Source organism: Pinus tabuliformis, chromosome 1_2 (genome assembly GCF_031772625.1).
Source record: "Pinus tabuliformis cultivar Carrire ecotype Pingquan chromosome 1_2, CPIR1, whole genome shotgun sequence".
NCBI classification, from domain to species: Eukaryota; Viridiplantae; Streptophyta; class Pinopsida; order Pinales; family Pinaceae; genus Pinus; species Pinus tabuliformis.
This window is the reverse complement of record NC_142298.1, coordinates 1,151,730,250-1,151,747,363: the sequence shown is the minus strand read 5'-3', so window position 1 is coordinate 1,151,747,363 and position 17,114 is coordinate 1,151,730,250. Positions and strand designations below refer to the sequence as shown.

Sequence of the window (17,114 nt, the reverse complement as noted above, 5' to 3'; positions counted from 1 at the left end):
GTCATCTTTATTTTGATTTTAGATTTGGGGAATGCAAAACTGTAATGTCAAACAAATATTGATAAATAATATAAGTTCAAACATCCTATAATCAATAGTGGCGAAAGTTCATTGTTATTTTTATTTTAGAGGTGGGGAATGGCCAAGTTTAAGGTCAAACAAATAATTATAGATAATATGAGTTTAAACCAATAATATTGTGAAAATCTATATTTACAATCAATTTTGTCAAGACAGAAATTTTGTTTTTTTTTTTTATTTTATTTTATTTTAAATAATATAAAAAATTTATGAGAAAAAAATAAAGCATCAATTTGATATAGATCACAGAAACTTTAATTCAAAAACAAAAAAATATATAAATTATTTTAAAAAAATAAAAATAAGTTTAGCCTTATTAAAAAAATTACTCTTATGAAACTCGACCATTATAATCCAGATTTTACAAAATTTTTACAAGATTTTATCAAAATCTTACTTTGCCTTCAAAATACCCGATGAAATACGTTCTTCATCTGGGCTCCAGAATGAGATTTTATCAAAATCTTACTTGGCCTTCAAAATACCCAATGAAATACGTTCTTCACCTGGGCTCCAGAATGCCGGATGAAGGATCAGCGGCCGCCGAAAAGATATCGGCAGGTGTCGTAGCTTCTGACGACCGGTTACCTCTTAATGTTGTCTCAGGAGCAGGAGGACGTCTAACCTGGTCGGGACTTGCGTCCGCGCAGTCCAGATCTATGAAAGCAGGCCTTGTTGGGCAAGGAAGCTGTTCTTCCTTACTTGTCAGCATCGACACCACGCGGGACATTGAAGGCCGCAAAGCTGCTGCTCCTTGCGTGCACAGAAGACCAACTGTCATCACTCTAATCCCTTCCTCCCACGAATAACTGCCCTCCAATGTGGGATCCATAACTTCTATTGCTCTCTCAGATTTATACAGTTTCCATGCCTGCTTGGCCAATATCAACAAAACCAGTGTTAGCAAATGTTCGGCATTAAGGATATGGACATTTTAAAAACATTTCACTGGAAAAATGGGGTCCACGGTCAATTACCCCTTCAATGAGAAACTCCATACTCCATATCTTGAGCCAAACTCTGATTCTTTCTTCCGCTGATAATCTCAAGTACAAGCACTCCAAAGCTGAATACATCTGCTTTCTCTGTCAGCTGTCCACGTAAGGCGTACTCAGGAGCCATGTAACCTCTGCACAATGAAATCTTGATTTCTTGAGTCTACTAAAATTATTATGCATATCTACGAGTTGGGACTGGTTCATGTATTGTGATTCATGTTGGGACTGGTTCATGTATTATGATTCATTATAATGTCAAGTTGGGTAAATTCTTACAAAGTTCCTGCAACTCTAGTGCTGACGTGGCTCTGATCTTCCGCAAAGAACTTGGCTAACCCAAAATCTGCTATTTTGGCTTTGTATTTATGGTCGAGTAGAATATTGCTTGCTTTGATATCTCTGTGGATGATCCGAATGTCAGATTCCTCGTGAAGATAGGCCAGCCCACGCGCTATTCCAACTATGATTTCATACCTCCTTTTCCAGTGAAGCGAATGCTGTTTTGTTGTATCTGCCATTAATGCACCAGAGTCATTAAAACAATCAGCAAGGTCTATGCACAAACTGAATCAAACCAGCATTCGTTAAGTAGATCAAGAGGGAGTAGAGACCAAATAAAATCTGGTCGAGACTACTGTTCCGGAGGTATTCGTAAATTAACAGCCTCTCTGAGCGTTCAACGGAGCAACCAAGCAATTTCACTAGATTTCTGTGCTGAATACGATCGATGAGATTTGCTTCATTCAGAAATTCAACGTCTCCTTGCTTTGAACCTATGCGAAGCCTTTTCACTGCAACCTCTCTGCCATCAGGTAGAATCCCCTGCAAATCAGCAAATATTATTTGTATTTTTAGTTGATAATCTTGAACATTTTTATTTAGAAAGCTGTCTTTCCGATTTATCAGAAATAATTGTCAAAGTTTTTGGAAAAGATGGTTCATTATTTTAATGGTTTTGATGATTCACATTTAATGATTAAAAGCTTGTAGACCATTATTTCAATTATGTAATAGACTAATCATGGCGGACTTATTTTGAAAATGTGGTTCATCAATTATGTAATGGACTAATCATGGTGGGTTCTTTTAGAAAAAGTGGTTCATCATTTTAATAGTCTGGATGAAGAACCACATTTGATAACATTTGATAATTGTCTTGATGAAAAACAAGATTTGATAATTAGAAACAAATAAATAATTATGTGATAAATTTTGAAGACAGTTTTTTATTTCAATTATGTGATAAACTTTGAAGACAGTTTTCTAAATATTTCTTTTCACAGAAGTCACAAAAGCCTCCATTCAAATTATCCTAAACTTATGTAGATTGCAAATTCAGAAATATCTTAAAATCTGAAATCATCCTAAACTTATGTCTATCCCAAATTCAGAAATATCTTAAAATCCGATGATGTTGAGGAAAAAAAAAAGTCAAACAAATAAGCCTCTATTCAACTCATTCTAAACATAAAAAAGTCAAACAAATAACCCTCTATTCAACTCATTCTAAATTTATGTTGATTAGAACACATTTGATAATTAAAAACAAATAAACAATTATTTCAATTATGTGATAAACTTCGAAAACAATTTTCTAAATAGTTATTTTCACAAAAGTCACAAAAACCTCCCTTCAAATATGATGTTGAAGAAAATAAAAAAATCAAACAAATAACCCTACATTCAAATCATCCTAAACTTATGTTGATTGTAAATTCAGAAATATCTTAAAATCTGAAACTTGTGTTGATTGTAAATTGAAAAAGTCAAACAAATAACCCTCTCTCCTCACCGTCAATTACCCTCTCCTCTATCTAGACTATCAATTTCCCAAATATTATGCAATCGACATAACTATCACACTTACCTAAAACCTCTAACCTCGATATATTTAATTTCACTTAAGTTTAGAAATGACTCACTTTAAAAACGGATCCAAAGCCTCCTTCGCCAAGCTTATTCTCTGTTCTAAAATCTGACGTAGCCTCTCTCACAGTATCATAATTCATAATAAGTTCTGGATTAGCTATCATTGGCGATGAGGTAAATTCTCCTCTCTCATGACCTGAGAAAACAATCACATGACATCTATTTGAATTTTGAATACATATTTCACATAATACTCGGTCATCATAATAAATTGTTTCAAAGAACTGCAAAGAAAAAGTTAATGAGACACATCTTAAATCTTTAACAGTAAATGCAGTAGCAACTTAAAGACCTCTGGTTCCAGAATTCTGTTCCCAACATTTCAAATGAGAGAAAAAATTCCACTTCCATATCCCTATGGATGCAATTAATCCAACGCTAGCGGCTACTAAGCCCAAAGCTATCCCCAACACCTTAGATCTTTTGCCTTCTGCATAAAATTTACAGAAAAAATATTAGCAAATTCGCTATAGTTTAATTCACACATATATATATATTTTTATAGAGTAGATTTTGGAATATTTGAAAATATTCAATGAAAAATAATTAAATGTAAAATTTTCATGCTCTAGAATAAATTGACTGTATCTGGTTAAGAGTTTATCTTCTTCGGATCTAAGGAAATAGATTAACGACCTAAAATCTAGGCACTTGCAGGATGCCCTCTTAAGTATTACTAACAGGTAATTCTAAGTCTTGAATAACAAATAATAGTGATGAGTAAATCTACATTAGCCCATAACACCAATAATGACTATCCCTACTGCTAATTTAACAACTGAAATATTTTCCTAATATTAAAAAAATTAAATATAAAATTTTCAAAATATTCCAGAATCAGAATTTTAAAATATTCCTAAATCTATAATCAAATTAATTTCAAGTTTCTAAAATTTTCAATAATCAAATTAATTTCAGTTTCTAAAATTTTCAATATTCCAAAATCAAAATTTTAAAATATTCCTGAATTTATAATCAAATTAATTTCAGCTTACAATCACATTAAACTCAAATTCGTCAAACTGTGAGAAGACGATACCGGATCCTGCATGACGCTGCGAGTGAACGGAAATGTCTAGAAAATCATCAACATCATAACGCAAAAAGCAACTGCTTAAGCCGGATAGTGCTCCCGGAGTTCCAGTTGGGCATGACAATATATTTGCCAGGGCATAAGTTAGGCACAATCCGCAGTTTGCTGAAGACAGATCTTTCCAACACTGTGCCATGCTGTACACAGTCTCCGTTAAACTAGAAGGTCCAGGGACTGAATCTGCAGCAAAAAGTGCCGGATTCTGTGTAGCTTTCACTGTAATATTGAACAGTGTAAATGTGTTAGAAAACCTGCACAGATGAATCTAGCTAGTAAAGGTTGAACACACAGCTTTGCAGAGCAAAAACACTAAAAGAAAATCGAAAGAAGAAAAGAATGATTCAATTGAAAATTATGTTACAATGCTCATGATATAGCATTACTGGGTGAAGATCCCAAGGTAATGACTATAGTGGTGATCAATGAGAAGACTCAACACCTACAACAAGTTCCGGAGATAACTAGTCAGTTGCGGAGTTAAAGAAGGAGAAAATCAAGGAGTAAATCAAGGAGTAAATCATGCAAAAGGAATTTTGCATGCAATCCCATGCTCTAACTAAAAGTCTGCATGTAGATGTGTAGTAGTTCCAACATGCAAAAGGAATCTTGCATGCAGTCACATGCTCTAACTAAGAGTCTGCATGTAGGTGTGTAGTAGTTCCAACACCCCCCCTGAACACCACTATGGGGAAAAATAGAAAATGGGCCCTGGCAACTAAGGCCAAAGGTCACCCAAAATACAGTGCAACTTGTACTAAAATTGAGGAAAGAGGGAAAACCTCGTGGGAAAACCCCCCCTCAAAATACAATGTAATCAAAAGAGAAGAGGAAGAAAAATACAGTTGCTAAGCAATCGTGTCCTTCACTCCAAGACGATCACGCAAAGAGCGAAACTTCTGCTCAGTGAATGTCTTGGTGAAGATGTCTGCAGTCTGTTCTGCTGAAGGACAGAACTGCAAATCAATGACCTGATCATGTACTAAGTCTCTGATGTAGTGCATATGGATCTCTATGTGCTTCGTCCGCTGTCGCTGTACTGGATCCCTGCAAAATTTGAGAGTGCTTTGGTTGTCACAGCAGATGACAATGGGCTGGTGGAACTGGACGCCCAACTCAGTGAGGAAGTGTTGTAGCCACAGAGCCTGAATGGTGATGTTGACTACTCCTCGGTACTCAGTCTCAGCTGAAGAGAGAGCAATAACAGCGTGCTTCTTGCTCGACCAACAGATAGGGCCAGATCCTAGACTAAGTGAATATCCGGAGGTGGACTTGCGATTAATGCTGTCTCCCGCCCAATCAGAATCTGTGAAGCCAAGGAGATTCAATGCAGTGCCTGCTGCATAGTGAATCCCGAAGGTGATGGTGCCCTGCACATATCGGAGGATGCGCTTGGCAGCATTCCAGTGTAGCTCATGCGGCTCCTGCATGTATCTGGAAACTGCCCCTACTGCGTATGAGAGATCTGGTCTGGAGTGGGTGAGGTACAATAAGCTCCCCACTAGCTGTCGGTAGAGAGTGCTGTCAACTAATGGAGTGTCACCTCCATCCTCAAGGCGGACCCCAGACAGAAAAGGAGTCGGTGCTGACTTGCAGTGAGTCATGCGAAATCTCTCGAGGAGATCCCGTGCATACTTAGCCTGAGAGAGTTTGATGCCTGTGGCATTCTGGCTGATCTCAAGACCAAGAAAGAAGTATAATGGACCCATGTCCGTCATCAAGAACCTATCATGCAAGGCCCTCTTGACTGTAGCAATGGATCTTTCAAAGTTTAGTGATAAGAGAAAAGAATCCATCTTCGCGTACCAAGCTCTCGGGGCTTGCTTAAGGCCGTAGAGAGATTTCTTCAGTCTGCAGACCAAAGATGAATCCTAAATGAAACCATGTGGCTGCTCCATGTAGATCTCCTCAGATAGGTCTCCGTGAAGAAAGGCATTCTTCACATCCATCTGATGTACTTCCCACCGCTGGGCAGCTGCAATGGCAAGTGTAAGGCGTATGGAATCCATCTTTGCTACTGGAGCAAAGGTCTCGTCATAATCAATGCCATGCACTTGTTGGAAGCCTTTGGCTACTAGCCTTGCTTTCCGTCTGGTGATTTGCCCATCTGCAGCACTCTTGGTCTTGTAGACCCATTTGCATCGGACAAGTTTCCTTCCTGAAGGAAGGGGGACCAGATCCCAAGTCTGGTTCTCGAGGAGGGAGTTATACTCCTCCTCCATGGCGGACTCCCAAGATGGATGCCCAGCAGCCTCAGCATAAGACTGTGGATCAGAAGACTGAACCAAATGACAATGCCAGGAGGGCGATGGTTCAGTGGCAGTGAGGACAAGAGGAGGCTCAATAAACTCTGAGCTAGTCCTCTGTAGATCATAATTATCCCCCACAAGACCATTTCTAGCAGCTGGTTGGTCTTGTGCATATATCTCACGTAAGCTCCTTGTTCTCTGATTTATGACAGGGGAATATGATTCACTGCTGGAAGCCCAATCTGGGCTTGGATGTGGATCATCATTTGCATGCACTAGATTTGTATCTGAAGACTCTGTCTTTGCATCTGCATGCTCTTCCTCGACATCTGCATGATCTGTATCGGCATCTGAATGTATTGAGTCATCATCTCGGACATGAGGTAGATAAAAAGTGTCTGCATACGGCGCTTGAGGTGCATGCGAGAGACTTTCCTCAAATTTGACACTTCGCTCAATGATGAGCTTGTCCGTAGAGGGAATCAGGAGTCGATATCCCTTCACACCATCAGGGTATCCAACAAATATGCACTCAATGCTCTGTGGATCAAGAGCTTTCCTCTTTTCAGAGGGAATCCGGGCCCATGCTTGAGAGCCGAAAACACAGAGGTGAGTGACCTCTGGTTTAGTGCCGCTCCAAGCCTCAAAGGGGGTCTGGTCCCTGACAGACCTATGAGGAGACCTGTTCTGGATGTAGTTAGCACAATTAAGTGCTTCGGCCCAAAGCTTATGAGGCAGTGACTTGGCATGCAACATGCATGAAGCCATCTCTTTGAGAGATCGATTCTTTCTCTCAGCAACTCCGTTCTGTTGCGGAGTGTATGGAACTGTATACTGCAACTGTATGCCGGACTGAAGGCAAAGGTTTTGAAGTGCTGTGTTAACATATTCCCCCCCATTGTCTGTACGGAGGGCTTTGATCTTTCTCTCTCACTGTGTCTCAACTAGTGCTTTGAAATCTTCAAAGTGCTCAAAAACTTCAGATTTGTTCCTGAGAAGATACACCCAAGTATACCGTGAGAAATCATCAATAAATGTAAGCACATACCTTGATTTGTTGATGGAAGGATGAGAAAAAGGCCCCATGAGATCACTATGGATCAGATCTAGAGGAGAGGATGCTCTGTGAGTCTTGCCGGTGTCAAACTTTTCTCTGGGATGTTTGCCAAGAACACACCCTTCACAAACTCCTTTGGAGAAACTGATATTTGGCAAGCCTTCCACCATTTCATTATTGCTTAGCTGCTGCATATACCTGTAATTTAAGTGACCAAACCTCTCATGCCAAAGCCTACTACTATCATCAACATGTGTAAGCAATAAGGAGGATTCAGATTCAATAAATTCAGAAAATGTATACAGTCTGGCTCCATTGTTTACCTCACCAGTTGCAATTTTGGCATTGCTATGTAGATCATATATGTTCACTGCATCTGGAGTGAATTCCACTCTCTTTCCGGTGCCGGAATGAGTGATCTGATAAATTGAAAGCAAGTTTACCGAAAGTTTTGGAACATGAGGCACATCTTCAAAGCTTCCGTGTAAAAGTTCCACTCTACCTTTTCCGGTGACCTCAATAGGTGAGTCATCTCCCATGAGGATGGGAGGTCCTTTGCATGCATCCAAAGAGGAATAAACTTCCTTTGCAGCAGCCATATGATGTGATGCACCAGAATCTATAATCCATGCATCAGGAGAAGAATTAATTGCAACTAAAGCATGAAAATTGTTACCTTTCCCGTGTGGCGGATCCTCAGTTTTCTTCTTGGCGCCCTGAGGGATGTGGTCCCCAAGGTTGTGCTTCTGAAGGATTTCTGCCATTTGGTCAATTTGTTTCTTCATGCAAGAGGATTCTGGATGGAATCCTCTTTGACAGTAGGTGCATCTGTTTCCTTTCTTCCCTTTCTCATTTCTCGAGCCAGAGGAGTCATTGAAGGGCTTGGTGTACCCTTCCTTCTTTGGATGGGAATGCGCTTTTCCTTTGTCTTTTTGCTGCTAATTTTTTTGATTTGAATCAGATCTGTGATTTTTATTGTGGCTGCCATCATGCACAGCAAGTGCATGTGCTTTTGGAGGTTTGATTTTCCCCATGCCAATGAGTTTATCTTGCTCAAAAATAAGGGACTCCATAAATTCTTTGAGAGAAGGCATAGTGTAGGATTTACCTGTTGCGAGCCTTACTGAATGAAATGTAGACACAAAGACGGAGTATTCCGGTCCGAGCTTTGACATAATAGAGAGAACTTGGCGACTCTCCTCCTTAGATTTGTCAATTCCACAACCCTTGAGTTGCAGCAATAGATCATTATATTTGGTGAAGAAACCTTGAATTCTGTCATAGTTCCGTGGATCCAATGATAGCAGCTCCACTTCGAGCAGATGTCCTTTCATCTCATCCTGTTTCCCGCAGAGCTCTTCAACCTTTTTCCAAATCTCATTGGGAGTATTGCATGCAGATAGATGAAACTGCAACTCTGGAGAGATGCACATGCATATGGATCCGTGGGCCTCATCCATACGGTTGAGGTACTTGGATTTCTCTATGGCTGAAGTGGGTTCCACTTCTGTAGCCATGGTAATCCTGTACAACCCTTTATGACGAAGGTATCGAGCCATTTGATCCTTCCATTCATGATAGTTGTACGGTGTTAGGATCGACGCTTTGGGAAACTCCATTTTTCTGTCAATCTTCGATCTCCAAGCTGTAATACTTGCAAAATAAAGTACTGGTGCGCCCTTTATCTAGCAACCTGTGGGCTCTGATACCATGTAAATGTGTTAGAAAACCTGCACAGATGAATCTAGCTAGTAAAGGTTGAACACACAGCTTTGCAGAGCAAAAACACTAAAAGAAAATCGAAAGAAGAAAAGAATGATTCAATTGAAAATTATGTTACAATGCTCATACAATGCTCATGATATAGCATTACTGGGTGAAGATCCCAAGGTAATGACTATAGTGGTGATCAATGAGAAGACTCAACACCTACAACAAGTTCCGGAGATAACTAGTCAGTTGTGGAGTTAAAGAAGGAGCAAATCAAGGAGTAAATCAAGGAATAAATCATGCAAAAAGAATTTTGCATGCAATCCCATGCTCTAACTAAAAGTCTGCATGTAGATGTGTAGTAGTTCCAACATGCAAAAGGAATCTTGCATGCAGTCACATGCTCTAACTAAGAGTCTGCATGTAGGTGTGTAGTAGTTCCAACAAACAGCATGCTCCTTACATCTAATGGCGATAGCTGTGGCCGACTGCGGTTCGTAGGGCTGCAATGAACTTTTACTGGGTGACTCTCAAACTCTTCGGAATAAAACTGAAAATTGTCCTAACGTAAGAAGCAGCCGTCCAGTTGAATAAATCCAGGTTCATCATTATCGCATCCATGAAGCAGCCTTGATTTCGCCGTAGATGCGCACTGTTGGCAATCGGAAGGGTTTAAATCTCCCCGGCACTCGACAAGCCCATAAACTGAACAAATTCCGTTGTCCTCCACCACAATAGATGATACATTGTATCCACTGGGATAGACGTTAGTAACCAGTAATTCCATAACCTGGTTCAGATGACTCTAGAAGGCGCTACAGTTTGTATATTTGCTTTTCCCACAATAATCCCAAACAAAATTAGTGTGAGGATCAGAGATGAGAGACGCATAAATATACAGACATTAACGATAAGTGACATGGTGTTGATGAAAGCTTTTATCTTCCTTGCCATCGCTCCTAGGGCAGGGCGGGGCACGGCCTGCAAATGGGCGTTGTCTAACAAGGTGCCAGAAGGCAAAAAGTTGCTCGAATCTGGCTTTTTTTTTGTTTCAAGAATGAAATAAATTTAGTATTATCAAAATTGTTTGACATCTAAATCTTAAAACTGGATAACTTTAATCTAAATTTTCCAAAATTGTTTGACATCTAAATTTTAAAATTAGATAATTTTAATCTAAATTTTTCAAAATTTTTCAAAACTAGATAATTTTAATCTAAATTTTTCAAAAATTTTATTAAATTTTATCAAAATCTTACCAAAATTTCTATTATTTTCCTGCGCCCTGTTGATGTAGGAGCTCAATGCTCTTCCTTAATCGCCTGGTAAAGTTAGAGGATTTCCATCTTCCAGAGAGGAGGCGACATTAACACAGGAACGCAGTATTGGGATTTGAAAAAACTAGTCGGTATTTATTAGTAAATGAAAAACCACTGTCGAATTACACGGTCCATGGTCTTGGAATTGCAACTTTGAGACTGGCCATACACGGCATGGACTTTGACTCTATTATCCGAAAAAAATAAAAAATGTGTAATTGAGATTGAGATTCCACTGGCTTAGTCGCCTTCAGAAGCCATGGATTATGAAAAGGAAAATTGGCATGGACTAATGAATACAAAAGTGAAGAGTGATGCGCGGGTGCCTAATATATTAATATTTAGGTGAGCATCTTCATTACGTAGTTGGCGGCTGGAAGAAATACTAAGAACAATTATATAGGAGAAAAATATTCAACACTTGAATATAGATCGCGAAGCTAAGACACCAATGTCCCAAGAACCAGAAGAGATGAAGGAGATGCAAGACAAAGGAAGTTGGAAGACCGTAGAGAAAAGAAAGAAAGCTACAACACCAATCTCGCCAAGAAAGACGAGGAGCCAGACAAGTAAAAATTAAGAAAATTGTAGGTCCGATAGACCAATTTGGTCTCAGTGGACGTTAACCACCACCATCATCATCATAAAAATGAGGAATGGAGAAATATTTCTCCCTACGCAACTCTCATCATCATATCAAAATTTTCTCTCATATTTTAAAACACATATATTTTTTACAATCATTTTTCTCAATAAAAGAATCGAATCATCTTCGTGGTCGGGTTGAGATGCTGATCTCTTGGGAGATAGATATCTTGATATAAATTATATATATATATAATATTATATTATATAATAAGTTAATTATTAATTATGGTTCTTTATTTCATTTATTAAATATTATTACATTTATTAATGGGTTAAATATTATTTTCCATTATTTATATGCTTATTATTTATTATTATTATTATAATATTGGTGGTTATATAATAAATTAATTATTTTTTATCTTATTTATTAAATATTATTATAATTATATTAGTAAATATGGTGGAAATATTATTTTCCATCATTTATATGCTTATTAATCGTTATTATTATTTTTAATATATATATATATTATTTTTATCTTATTTATTAAAAATTACTACAATTACATTTTTTTTTCCTTGAGAAAAATCTTAATTTTCTATTATCAATGGAAATTTACATGCTTTAAATGCCAATGGCATATGGTGTATGCACGGCCATAGCCATCAAAATATATAGTTATGTACATAATTACCCACTAAGGGTATGCCTTCACGTTTAGTGAATATTTATACAAAAATTCAAAATGTTTGCGTTGCAAATTTTCTCATATATTTGCATCTTAAAAACTGTAAAATTAGGGTCTATCAGTCCTCTATTATATCTAGTCAATGTACGGCCTGTGATAATACTAGAAAATTCTACCTCCCTCTGTTCTTGAATCAACCATTGACCTTTGGGTTGATTCATTACCTCCTTGGAAAGCTCATCCGCAGTGTGGTTGTTCTCCCTAAAAATGTGGAGACAAGAAATCTGTTCAAATTGAGATTTTAATTACAATGCATCATCCAAAATGTTTATGAGAGAATGCACATGACATGCAGATGTGCAATTGAACCAACTAATGATGATTTTAGAGTCCCCAAAGATCTGAATATGTCTGCAATTTTGTGCCAATGCAAAATACAATAAGTGTCGAAGCAAGATGAGCTCAACGAAGTTGTTTGTGCCAACATTCAACCCCATGCGGATTCAGAAAGAATGGTTGTCTGCCAAATGGTGAAGAATACCCCCCACACCCCTAGTCTTGGGTAGATCCATTGAAGTATGCCCAAGGGTGGTCATGGTTGATAGCTTCAGGAGTTATAGTGAGAGCAGGAGGGGGTTGATCATTATCTGGTAATTCATTGAAATTATTGATGATTTGAGTGATTACCAAAGGCCACAGAATTTGCAAATTGTCAAAGATGATGTTGTTCCGACTTAACCAAGTGTGCCAGCATATAATCTGGGGGAGATTATGATTCTTCATGTTGGGGGAAGTTGTCCACTAGCTGTTCCATGCCTCCTTGATGTTGTGCCCTTCCCAATGTTGTGTTATGGCTAAGGAGGAGAGGACTTGCTCCCAAACGTGTCGTAGAGTTGTGCAAAACAGGAAGAGATAATCATTCGATTCCTCGTCCTGTTGACAAATGACACACCCGGTCAGACCAAAGTGTGATCTCTTCATCAAGTTCATGCCTGTTGGAGTTTTTTTCATGATGATATTCCACATAAAGAGACGAGTACGTGGGGGAGACTTGAGTTTCCAAAGTGCTCTCCACCATCCCTCCAGTACAGGGGGCTTATGTGCAACATGAATAATGGGATAGCCTACCTTGGGAGAGTATACTCTGTGAGCTGCAAGAGCCCATATGAGATCATCTCCGTCATTAGTTATGCAAACATGTGATTCAAATAGAGCATTAATGTAATTCCCCCAATCCTGTATCCAATGTTCTAGAATGCCAAGTGTGGTTGTAGCTTTCCAAGTTTGTAAGAAGATAGTAGTGTTATGTTGATGCACTATTTGTGCAACCATGGATATGCCCCTGTCATTTACGAATATAATAAGTTTTGGTGGAAGTCGATATAAGTTGCCATAGCCTATCCATGGATCAAATCCAATCAGGTCTGTTGTTCCAACATTTATTCGCTAGGTGAGGCCATTCCTTATGGTGGGGAGGGTTTATAGTACAACCCTCCAAATGACAGAGATGCCTTATTTGTTCCAAGCTGGAATGTGAATCCAATCCATTAGGTTTAGGGGCCAACTGTACTTATTGATAAACACATCAGTCCATGGAATTCTGGATTTTAGGAGAAGCCATCCCAATTTGGTAGCTAAAGCATGTGCAAATGTTGGTATATCTTTGAAGCCCCATCCTCCCCATTTCTTTGGCAATGCAATATGACTCTATCTCACCCAAGCGAATGGATTCACCTCCTTGTGTCCATTCCATAGAAATTTGCAACATATCTTTTGGATTATCGATAGTATACCTTGATGAATCCATGCTAGGGACATCCATTAAACCAGAGTGGCTTCCAAAACCGATTTGATAAGAACAAGCCTCCCAACTCTGGATAAGAAATGGTGGTTCCAATTAAGTAGCCTTTTTTCCACCTTGGTCACCAGCCAGGTCTAGTCAGCTATTTTGTATCCATGGGATTTTATGCGAAACCCCAAATATTTAAGTCCATCATCGAATTGAAGACTTTGAAAAGGGAACTTCTGATAAGTGTGTCTGCATTAATAAGGAGAGCAAGTGGAGAAAGTGATGGTAGAATTTGGCTTGTTGATTTCCATCCCAGTAGTTGTACTGAAAAGTTACATATGTCGTAGGAAGTATTGAAGCCTCAGATGCCACCGTTGAGGAAGGTAAGCACATCATCAACGAATAGAATATGGGATATAATACACTGATCAGTGATCTTAAGCCCCTGTAATCGCCCAACTCTTATTTCATGTAGGATCATCCTGCTTAGGCCTTCCATGACAAGCAAGAAAAGTAATGGGGAGAGTGGGCAACCTTGTCTGAGGCCTCTCAGTAAGGAAGAAGTTGGAGGTAGATCCATTTATAAGTACACTAAAGGAGATAGTGGAGATGCAACACATAATCCATCGGATGAATGAGATGGGGAATCCAAGGTGTGTGAGAAGCATTCTAAGATAGAGCCAACTGACTTGATCAAAAGCCTTTGATAGGTCGATTTTGAGAATGACTCCTTTAAGATGCTTCAATTTGATAGAATGGAGTGCTTCCTGTGCTGTGTCAATGGCCTCATGGATCTGTCGATTGTGGAGGAATGCAAACTGTTCAGATGAGATGTTGGCTGAGAGAATAGGCTTGATATGGTTGGCAATGATTTTGGCTATAATCTTGTATAAGCAGTTGCAAAGGGATATGGGCCGAAAATCATTGAAGGATTGGGGGGAATCCACCTTTGGGATGAGGGAAATGAAGGTGGAATTGATGGCCTCATACATGCGCCCTATAATCCTGCATTCCTCTACAACCTTGAGTAGGTACATGCCTAAAGTCTTAAAAAAGCAAGATAGGATACTACAGTCTATCCATCGGGGCCTGGAATTTTATCCTTCTTGAACCATTTCAGGGTACTCTTTAATTCCCCGATAGATATCAGTTTAATGAGGTCTTCAGATATGTCAGGGTCAACATACCGAGGGAAAAGACTAGCAATGTGAATGATTTTTGTATGCAAAGTCCCAGGTGGAGGCTTGAAGAGTTGCTGAAAATGTGAATTCCCCAAATGAGCCAGCTGATGGAATGTCTGAGCATACTATCATAAAAAACTTGATTAGTGGGAATTTTCCAAATGGTGTTATAGTTCCGCCTTCCTTTGGCATAATTGTGGAATAATTTAGTATTGTCATCCCCTGCCTTTATCCAGATGGCTCTGCTTCTACGTCTCTAATTCTCCTCTCGTTCCCGTAGAATCTTGGACCTCTGGGCCTCCAGCTCGGTGAGGGTAGATTTGGCTTATGTTGAGGTGAAACTCCGACCTTGGTCATCCATAAGGTTAGCAAGTTGGTTCTCAATTGAACATAGTATCGACTCGTCTCTGGATCATTTAGATTTGGCCCATTGTATGGAGAGAATTTTAAGTTGAATGAGGTTTTGACAAAAACCTTGTTCCAGGTTCCGCCCTTGGGAAGGAGGGTGATCTCTCCAAAAATCAGTGACCATGATATTCGAGGTCCTATAACCAGGTCGAGTTGAACTTGAAAGGTGCTTTGGGCTTTTGTAATGGACCAACTAATTCCAGATAAATGGGGGAGTGATCAGAGATACCTCCAAATCCTACCCATTAGCGATAATTACTGAGGGTACCAAGCAAGTCCTCCTTGATGAGAAAGCGATCCAATCTCCTACCCAAAGCAGCATCACCAACTCTCCTATTATTCCATGTCAATTGTGTTTTTTTCATGGGGATGTCAATCATATGATGATAATCCAGGAGGTGTTCAATATAATCCAATAGTGGATCCAGTTGTGTGTGATGTCCCCAAGATTCCTCATGACCAATAGTGAAATTGAGATCTCCACCCATAATTAGATTATTAGAATTCATCAGGGATAGTTGCAAGAGGTGGTTCCAGAACTCCACCCTGTTGTGATATGGTGCGTAGACATTGATGATACAGAAGTTCCTACCCATCTCCGAGGAAAAGATATCCATTCCCAGGAATCCAGGTCCCCCCAAACAGAAATAGGATTGATGGATCGAGTATTAATGCCCAGTGCAATACCCCTGGATCATCCATTGACATCTAGGGCATGAAAGCACCAGTTAGGCTTCATAGTGTGTAGAGTCTAGGCAAATTGTTTTTCCTTCCCGAGAGTTTCTTATAAAAAAATAATTTCGGATGGCTCTGAATCCAAGAGCCTCTTGAGGGCTAGTTTTTTAGCAGGGCTAGCCAACCCTCTGCAGTTGAAGGACAACCACTTCATGGATGATCTTGATTAAGGGTGTTCTTTTCTCTAAGAACCCTATCAATAGTGGCTTGTCTGCCTAGGGCCACATCTACCCCGACAAGAAGGATAGCTCTTGAAATCTTGGAAGGGCGCCCTCAAGAGGGTTTGGTCTCAATAGGAAGGGAGAAGAGACCTATGCCAAATGGTTCAAGAGGGATAGATACCCAGGAGTAGATGTTATATGGATGAGAAAGTCAAGAAATGGCGGAGGGTTCAAGTGAAGTGATGGAGGCAGCTCCAGTAACAGAGGGTGGGGTAGTAGAGAAAATAGAAGAAGGAAGATCGAGCGGGCAGGTAAGAGGGGAAGTGGACATGCAAGCAATGGATGCATATGCAACATGTATTTGTTGTGCAGTGCATGTAAAAGAAACAGAGGAACAAAGAGGAGGAAGAGTACCCGTGGAGAGAACAACCGTTGCAACAGTTCAAGATCTCATCATGGGCGGGGATGAAGGTCGCAGAGAGGCAGTACTAGTTGGTAGAGAAGTGTCCCCATCCATAGCCATCAGACTGGTCATGAGAGGAGGTTGTTCTTCCACCAGAGGATCTTCAGATTGTGGATGCTTAGTGCCTTTAGCCGATGATGAAGTCACCGACGAAACGAGGGGGCATTCCTTATACAAGTGCCCAACCTTGTGACACCTTCTGCACCTGAAGGGGACCCCTTCATAGTCTAGGGTTTGTTTGTGGGTGAAATGCTTCCAGTGCAGAGTGATTTTTTCCTCCAAGCCTTCTCTGGTGTCCAGGTGAACTAGTATGCAGGCCATAGATTTGTTTCCTGAAGAAGTGTAAGACTTATCATGGTCCAAATAGGTACCCAGTGTGTTGCCAATGTGGATAAAGATATCCTCCGACCAAACGTGTAGAGACAACCTAGGTAGGTGGACCCAAATCGGTCCAACACCCAACTACTCCCGTTTTGGATCAAAGAGGGGGCTCCATCATTTGAGAAGCACAAGGGCCATTTCAATATGCCAATAGTGGGACAGTATCTAATCTATGTATTCTTCTTGGTGGAAACTGAGGGCGAACCAACCTTAGGGTCTTTTCTAATGGGAGGCAATCTATTTGGTAGCTCCTTACAATTACATTAGTAAATGTAGTCGAAAC

At 39.6% G+C, this 17,114-nt stretch overlaps 1 protein-coding gene across 1 annotated transcript; it reads right to left on the bottom strand.

Annotated features, from left to right (window-relative positions):
- Positions 1-1,125: 1,125 nt before the first annotated feature.
- Positions 1,126-15,579, bottom strand: LOC149210290 (cysteine-rich receptor-like protein kinase 27). The gene is made up of 4 exons (XM_089398914.1): positions 15,351-15,579; positions 4,004-4,317; positions 3,002-3,232; positions 1,126-1,901 (listed from the first exon to the last, which is right to left on the bottom strand). The coding sequence occupies exons 1-4, from the start codon at positions 15,577-15,579 to the stop codon at positions 1,623-1,625; spliced, it is 1,053 nt and encodes a 350-aa protein (XP_089255040.1). The 3' UTR covers positions 1,126-1,622.
- Between the last annotated feature and the right edge of the window lie 1,535 nt (positions 15,580-17,114).